Source organism: Equus przewalskii, chromosome 14 (genome assembly GCF_037783145.1).
Source record: "Equus przewalskii isolate Varuska chromosome 14, EquPr2, whole genome shotgun sequence".
NCBI lineage: Eukaryota > Metazoa > Chordata > Mammalia > Perissodactyla > Equidae > Equus > Equus przewalskii.
Genome location: NC_091844.1, coordinates 75926826 through 75935354, shown reverse-complemented (window position 1 = coordinate 75935354; position 8529 = coordinate 75926826). Strand labels below are relative to the sequence as shown.

At 42.1% G+C, this 8529-nt stretch overlaps 1 protein-coding gene across 1 annotated transcript; it reads right to left on the bottom strand.

Annotated features, from left to right (window-relative positions):
* Positions 1-2390: 2390 nt before the first annotated feature.
* Positions 2391-7253, bottom strand: RDH14 (retinol dehydrogenase 14). Its single transcript, XM_008520240.2, has 2 exons — positions 6735-7253; positions 2391-3453 (listed from the first exon to the last, which is right to left on the bottom strand). The coding sequence occupies exons 1-2, from the start codon at positions 7125-7127 to the stop codon at positions 2836-2838; spliced, it is 1011 nt and encodes a 336-aa protein (XP_008518462.1). The 5' UTR covers positions 7128-7253; the 3' UTR covers positions 2391-2835.
* Positions 7254-8529: the final 1276 nt, after the last annotated feature.

The following is an 8529-nucleotide window of genomic DNA, read 5'->3' as shown; positions in this document are numbered from 1 at the left end:
TGTGCCAGGCACTTTGCTAAATGTTTTCCATACTCTGCCAATTTATTCACTGAGAATCCTTTAAAGTGGGAATTGATTATCTCAATGATAGAGCCAAGAAAACAAGCTCAGAGAGGTTAAGTATCTTGCCAATGTCACAGGGAGAAATTAGTGGAGCTGTTAATCAAATCCAATGTGGCAGTTTGTTTAAGTAGTGAAATCCCTTTCCCAACTAAATGCTTCTGAGAACCTCACTATATAAAATAGTTACTCTGAGTAAAGTTGAGGCAGAAGACCTAGCAATCTCACCCCTTTGCAGAACAAGTTGCTTGAAACAGAAGTCAGTATTGCAAAAGATGAAGCCAATAAACAACACGAAAATGGGTTTGCAACTCATTCCATTAGCTGGCCTATTACACACTTCTAACTATATTTTCCTAAGGGTCAGAGTAAATATCAAAGTAACAGAATTCCCTTTTATATATTTCTTTGCCCAGTGAAATGGTTAGAAGCAAGTCAGCAGAAAGAAGAGAGAAGCAAAGGGTTTAAATAATCTTCAAAATCTAACAGTCATACTGGAGCTGTTAGTCCTCGATTCCATCAAACACCAGGTGGGAAGGACATCTTCCAAATGGCAGTTCATTTTACCTTAATAGTTGGTGTTTCCAGATGAGTTTCTAGTTTTCCATCATGATAAATTAATATATCCTATTTTATTGGTGCCACAAACAAGAACTCTGAAAGGCTCAACTCTTGCAAAAGGCCCAAATCCCCTGAAAAGCATCAGGTATCAAAATGCAGCCAGAAAAGATGGTATTAAATGAAAAAAAGGGTTCCTTTTTAATGAAGTCGAGGTGTAGGACAGATTTATTAGCTTCCATTTTTCCAAGTTGTATTCTGGTGTATTTCCTGCCCATATTTCTAAGTTCAGCAGGTCTCTTTGTAGGATTATTTTTTAAAAATACGTTTCGAAGAACACGATGCAGCCACACTCACTACACCTGCAAAGACACACCTGTGATGATACAAACTCTCAGTGTTCTTCATACTCACAACCCAAAGCTCTAACAGAAAACAGACCTTCTGTATGATTTGCTAAGATCCTGCCATTCTCAAAAAGAACTGATACTGGTAACCAGATATTATAAATAGTCTTAAAAATAATAACCAATCAAGGATGACCCCTGACCCAAAAGGTCATTAAATTCACTGTGGTTCAGTCTATCCTTTCCTGCCATAATCCCTTTTTGTAATATTAAGACATGGTTAAGACAAATAATTAAAAATTATTAAGTAATTATTTTTGATGCTATAACACAGATGCCTACACTGTTCCTATTTAGAATCGATTATTTTTATGGACACTATTGATTCATTACTTATTATTCAAGTAATTCAATGTTTACGTGTGTCAGGTACTATACTTGACCCTTGAGGAAGGAAAATAAGAATGTAATACAAGAATAAAGTCTTTCCTTGGAGAATCCCTATTCCAATTGTCTAACTGGACTTGTGAACAAATAATTAGTGCATTAAATTCGTGGTAAAGCTGCCAAGATCAATGAAAACAAGGTAGAAAGAGAATTGGTTCTTCCCACAGGGACTGGAGAAAGGAACACATTTGACAGAAATGTTAAAGAGTAAGTAGTATTCCCAGTGAAATGAAGGGCATTCCAGATCAAAAGCACAGCATCAGGAAAGGCCAAGAGACAGTGGGTGGGTGATTGGTCTATACTGAGGACTGTGTTGTACAATGGAATGACTAGACATGTGCTGTCCATGACATCAGTCACTAGGCACATGTGCCTATTTAAATTTAAATTAACATTAGACAAGATTAGAAAATCTGTTCTCAGTCATATTTCGAGTACTCAGTAACCACATCTGTCCAGAGTCTACCGTATTGGACAGTGCAGAGAGAATTATTTCCATCATGGCAGAAAGTTCTACTGGACAGCACCAAGTGTAAGTGTACAAGGTAAGCTTGTGGCCAGTCTCAAATGTACATTAAAGAGCTTAAACTTTAAATAGAAATGGTTTATAAACTACTATATTTTACAAAGTCCCTTCAGGAAGACCTTCGGGAACTCCACCCCTGCAGCATTGCTATGACCTGTTTTACCTGTCCAGCTTCAACATATGAGTAAGACCTTTTTTGAAGAAAGAATTCTGCAGCTTTAAAGAAAAAAAAAATGGCTGGAAACCCACTGTTAGAGGCAATTGAAAACCATCACAGGTTTTTAAGCTGGGACACAATGACACAGATTTTGGTTTTAGAAATATCACCTCTTAAAGAAGCATGCAAGATATGTGGGAACAAAAGACACAGGGCGTACCAAGACCAGCAGAGGCTAATGAGATGATAAAGGGCGAATTTCGGTACAACTTCTGAAGAAATACACAACTAAGAATTGGCATCAGTAAATTTATTCCAAGTGAGAATTCTGCACATGCACCAGGCATATTATTTCAACACAAACCCCAGCACTGCAATAATATTTAAAACTTTGGCCATGAAACTCAAAGATATTTGAAAAACTTCTCAAGGTGTCTACTTTAAGCCACTGAATTCTTTAATATTTGTAATCCATGCTTGTTCAATTATAATTCTTAAAATAAGTGTATTTATTATACTTATTTCAGTATTCATTGTGATTATATATATTTAAACCATCTTTTCAAAAATTTTATCTTCTTCAAAAAATGATTTTAGTAACTTGAAAATATCCATATGTACCTCTAAGCAGTACTATTGTAACCAAAATTTTTCAAGTAGGAAGTGCTCAAGCCACACCATTCCTGATCGCAGCTATAACTGACATGTAGTTTTATAAACAGCTCTCTTTCACCCCGTTTCTATTTTAATATGCCAACCATGACTTCACTGATATCCCAGAGTTTTCTTGCAACAGACTCATCCATAGCTTTGGGCAATAGTTCCTCTTCTTTACAATCCCCAAAGTACTTTCCTGATACGCCTTCTACTTCAGGTGATGATGCTAAATAAATTGAAGTCTGGGCACCTTCTGCTGGAGTTTTGAAAAAAGCCCATGATACCAAATTGAAAAGTGGTTTCACCAACAGTGGGATGTGTATGTGTCTCCCAAGATTAGTCCGCACAATACCAGGGTGTAACACATTGACGGTAACGTTTGTGCCTTCCAAGCGGCGGGCTAGTTCTCTGGTAAAAAGAATGTTCGCCAGTTTGCTCCGACTATAACAAAAGCTTTTATTATAGCTTTGTTCACTGTTCAAGTCTTCAAAGTTGATGTCTCCATATTTATACAGTTTGGAAGAAACTACCACAATCCTGCTGGGAGCTGAACTTTTGAGGAGTCCAAGGAGAAGATTGGTGAGCAGGAAGTGCCCCAGATGGTTCACTCCAAACTGCATCTCAAACCCGTCTTCGGTCTTCATATAAGGGCACTGAAAGATGCCTGCGTTATTGATCAAGACGTCCAGTCTAGGCTCTTCCTTCAAATGTCAAAAAGAGAATGGCAGAAATATGAACAAAAGCCTGAATTGTACCTAAAATAAAATTTTAAAAAATTCTTGCAAACTACTAGAAGTCTATAAAATGCCTCTATGAGTTTTCAACAATTGAGAGAGAAAAAACAAACAACACTTGCTTGTCTAATAGGAGCCTGGCCTTGTGCTTTTCGTGTTATCTCCTGTACTCTCAACCACTGTAGGAGCAAACTGAAGCATTGAAGTTGGATGATTTGTCCAGTATCACAGGGCTCGTAAGTGGCAAACAAAAATCTGAAGATGAAATCTTCTGACACCAATGCCCTTGCTCTTATTAGTAACCTAGCTTGCTTTTCTAATTTGGATTTTCAAACCATTGCCAGAGAGTGGATGGCAGCTAGAGAGTCAAAATACAGCATTGTTTATTCCCAGCGCTACAAGTATCAATACCTGGGCAAAGTTAGACTTGCTTTATTCTGTAGTTTTTAAAGAGTAAATGGTATCAGGTGGACAGAGCAACTTCAAGTTGTTTCCTTAAAACTGACACAAGCAACAGAGGTCAGAAATGCAAATTAAGACTAGAGAGAACATAAATCAAAGAAATATTAAGAAAAATCATTAAATAGATAATATAAACATAACAGAAACAAAACAATGAGTCATAAATACTACGTCTCACAATAACACAGGACACAGGAGGTTAACAGAGGCGGTAGGACCAACAAACACCTTTAACCTCTACTCTGACTCTAGAATTCAGTTCTTTTTTCTCCTATATGAAATCTACCTCTTTCAAGCTTCGAGGGGCCCTCAGATTAGGAGATCTATATAGTCAGAATTTTGCACTTTGACCATACCCTCCTGTAGCTTGCCAGATTAAAGTCCTAAAATTTAGACTGTCCTCAGAGGGAAGTGTTTTCATTCCTTATTCAGATAAGTTGGTTTTCCCAACCCTTTTCCTGGCTCCTCTCTGTCTCTTTTGATGGAGAAAAAGAAATGTACAACATGTTCCAGGTGTAAAGACACAGCGATGACCCGCGATTAATTTAATTTGAGGTCAAATTTCAAATTTCACTAGCCCCTTTGCCAAGTACAAGTGGAAAGAAAAATGTGTTAAATTTCACAACAGTTATCAAGCCTACCTGTCAGGGGATTAACTATTTCTCATTCTGTCTGTCTAAGCACCTTTAGCTTTTCCAATAGTCAACTTCAAAAAGAAGGCAAAAGTTCACCCGTGGGGGAAAGAAAGGAGTGTTCTTTTTCACTAATCCTTTGGAAGAGTTTCCTGTATTAATCATTTCTGAGCCATCATTCTTTGCTGGGCTTGTGTTATTTTAAGACTTTATCATTTGCTATTTTTTAAATTCTAGGAGATAAATGATATAAATACCAAGAATACCAACCTGTGGGAAATTTACACTTCCTCTTTTTCTTCTTTTTTTAAAAAATTCTGGTTATAGTCCCTGAACTTTAGAGCCAGGAGGGAACCTAATACCCAGAAGCAAGGACAACTTAGTTATCTCTTTATATCCTTAACTTTTAATTGGTTCTGTCTCAAGTGGCCAAAGCTGTAAAACACCATAGGTGTCAGGAACGAGAAGTATGCCCAGGCCATCCACAAATTAATGAATAGGAAGACCCACTTTTAATGCTTCCAACATCTCTTATACATTAGTATTATTTCCTAACCTGTTTTACCTGATAATGAAATACTAGCCATAAAAAACAAAACCAACAAACAAAAACCTTTCTAGATCTCCAACAGCTCTCAAACTGTGCGTCAAGGTGCCCTAGGATGTCACAAGGTGCTATGGAGTATTGTAAATTTTCAAGGGAAACGAAGCGATACTCTGCTCAACACCTCAACAACTACTAGCTCCAGGTGGTTCATACCTTCAACATCATATTGTGCTATATTCCTTCTGATGATATCATATCTTTGCAAAGCTGAGGTTTTAGCAGTTGCAGTAATAAAATGCAAGCACAATGTTAAAAATCAATGCAGAATACGAAAGAAAGTGGCAATACTCAATCTGATTCCAAAATTTGAGACGTTGGTGCAGTGAACAGGCGCACATTTCCCTTTAGTAAGTGATTATGGTCATTGAAGAATTAAAGAAAATACCTTTTTTCCTCTCAGTTATGTGTATTATTTTTTCAAACAGCTTCTAAGTTTTCGGGACATAAATACTTATTAAGTTGTTTGGATCTAATTACTTACTAAATAAACTGGTAGATAATTCTTTTGGCCTATGGGCATCATGAGAAAATTAGAAAGTTTGGGAACCTCTGTTCAAGACTCAAGAGACTCCATTCATACAGGTAAGTTTCCTAGGCCCGCTAATTTTAAATTTCTCTTCTGAAAGTCCTCTTACAAGTCACCTCTGCAGGAAACCCTTCTACCCCACTTTCAACAGAGGGCATCCACTTCAGCGGCATATTCACCATCTAAACAAAGAAATCCTCCACCTCATTGGCAGGCAGCAGGAGTGCAGAAGACGACTCAGAAGGGTGGGCTCTGGAGACAGATCCTGGGCAAATTACTTGGCCTACCTGTGCTTAGTTGCCTCCCGTTGTAAAACGGGGATAATAATTCCCACAGAGTTACTGAGGATTCCACGACGATAACAGCCAAGGGCATTTTAATTTCATTACAATTTTTTTTAAAGTATCTGAAATGCTTGGAACAGCTCCTGGCACATTGGAAACCTTCAAGAAATGCTAGGTGTTATATTACTTTTATTTCTGTCCCCATTTAGGGCACATGACCACTGGGATTCCAAGCTCCAGTCTAGTCTGGTTAAGGATGGTGTTAATGAATCCCCTGGTGGCACAGAGCTAAGCTTCCCACCCCAGCAGGATTAAAGAAAAAAAAAAAAAAACTGCTCCCAGGTCCCTGGCTAGCAACTTCCCCTACATGCTGTCAGGCTTTCTGAGAAAGGGCTTGGTGCAGATTTTGTTTTTTTTGGGACACACGAAAAACTACCCAGAGATCTGGCGGGATCTCCTCTGGGACCGTGCCGTCCTCAAATAACAAAAGGAAATGTTCAGAAACTGGTTTATTCCCCTCTTGGGCTCCTTTTTTTCTCTCAACATCCTTGGAGGAGAGAAGACTGCCCTACCAATTTTTCCGGCCTGCAACTCTCAAGCCGCCTCAAAAACCGTTTGTTTCTACTCTTCATCTCTGTCATTCCCAAGGTCACACCCCCTGGCCTCTGGGCTCCCGTCCCGCCCGCCGAGGCCCCGCGCCGTCCCCTGCTCTCCTGCTGGCTCCCCGAGGCCCACACCTGGAGCATCTCCTGACAGAAGGCGCGCACCGAGCGCAGCGAGGCGAGGTCCAACTCCTTGACGATGAGCTCGCCCGCCCCGCCGGCGTCGGGGCCTGGCCCGGGGTCCCCGGCCTGGAGGAGCTCGCGGCGGAGCTGACCCGCCGCCTCCTCGGCGCGCGCGCGGTCCCGGCAGCCCATGATCACCCGCGCCCCCAAGCGCAGCAGCTCGGCGGCCGTGGCGCGGCCCAGGCCGCTGTTCGCCCCCGTGATCAGCACGGTCTTCCCGTGCATGAGGCCGGAGACCGCGCCGCCGTGCAGCCGCTGGACGCTGGGCCCCACGAACCGCCGAGCTGCCAGCCACAGGGCCCCACCCAGTGCGGCCAGTACTGCCGCCACTGCAGCCACGGCCATAGCCGCCGGGGCCGAAGGCCCACTAGCCTCTGCGCGGGACTTCCGGGGACGCAGCGCGCCACCGGCTGAGGCTGCCACCTGTTCGCGGAGAATTCTGGGGCGCAAGCTGTCGTCCCCTGAAGGGGCGGCGTAGGGCATGCTGGGACTTGTAGTTTCCCTTCCGAGGGCACCTGATTGGTTAGGAGAGTATAGCGCTGCGGGGTCACGGTGCCTCCGCAGAGCCAACGCCAAGCCTGAGAGTGGAGAAGGTGAGCACAGGCACCGGGGTTTTCAGGCTGCTCAGGTTCCTGCCCGTGGAAATCCCAGAGTGCTGGTGGCCTTCTCTATGGGAATGACTAATACTTTGAATTTACAAATCTCTTTATAGGCAGGTTTACAAATCCCGCACTTCAGGGTTAGGACGCTGTGTTTTCCCTTAAGGGCTCCTGGGACTTGTTAACCTTTAGTTCAATTTATTTTCACCCTCTGGAGAACGGTCCCTGCCCAACTGAAGTCTGAGAAGGCCTCTTTTTTACCATAGGTGAGGCTAAGAACTTTAGCAGCATGAATCGATTGGAAATAGAATGGGCCAGTGGTTCTTGAACTTTAGCGTTGCATCAGAATCACTTGCAGGGCTTGTGAAAACAAAATAACAGAAATTTCAGGGTCCCGGTATCAGAGTTTCGAATTCAATATGTCGGAGATGAGATCTGAGAGTTTGCATTTCTAACTAGTTCCCAGGTGATTCCGATGCTTATCTGGGAACCACAGTTTGAGAATTGAAGACTATTATGGCATTGGTCCGTAAAGAAAAACTCATCCTCAAATGGTCTATTTGAAACTGGCAGAGATACAGTGGGAAAAGCTTGGACTTAGCGTAAATATAGATTTCTAAGCAGACCCCCTCTCTCACTCCCCATCCCCTCCCAAGACTACTGAATGTAACAGTGGCAGGGAAAGTGCTTTCATACTGCTGCGGAATTCTTCAGAAATGTCAGGGGTTATTGCCACAGGGACCCATCTTCAAGTTACAAACTTCATAGGTTTAGGCCAAGCTACTCTTAATTCATTATTCATTCATCTTCTCACCCATCCAGTCCGTGCCAGGCCCTGTGCTCTGTGAGGGTCACAGGGAAATAGGGCACCAGTTTTGCCTTCGGGGTGCTTACTGTCTGGTACAGAGACCTCTGCTGCCCCAGCCCCAATTCTAGAATCTTCGGGGCAAGAGAAGAGACACACGATTTGGATAGTTTGAAATAAACTCCCTAGACGATTTTGATAAACTCACCTCCACTCCCTTACATTTGAGAAGGATATAACATGCAATGAATAGTCACAATACCAAGAGAAAAGGGGTAGAGTGCCAGAAGAAGGTCTCTTATGAGTGCTGAGGATGGATCTCAGATGTGGGAAAGAGCACTGT

Coding starts and splice junctions, on each gene's coding strand:
- RDH14 (XM_008520240.2), bottom strand. CDS start 7,127: ATGGCCGTGGCTGCAGTGGCGGCAGTACTGGCCGCACTGGGTGGGGCC. Junction 3,454..6,734: donor TCTGTCAGGAGATGCTCCAG/GTGTGGGCCTCG, acceptor TGACATTTGAAG/GAAGAGCCTAGACTGGACGT.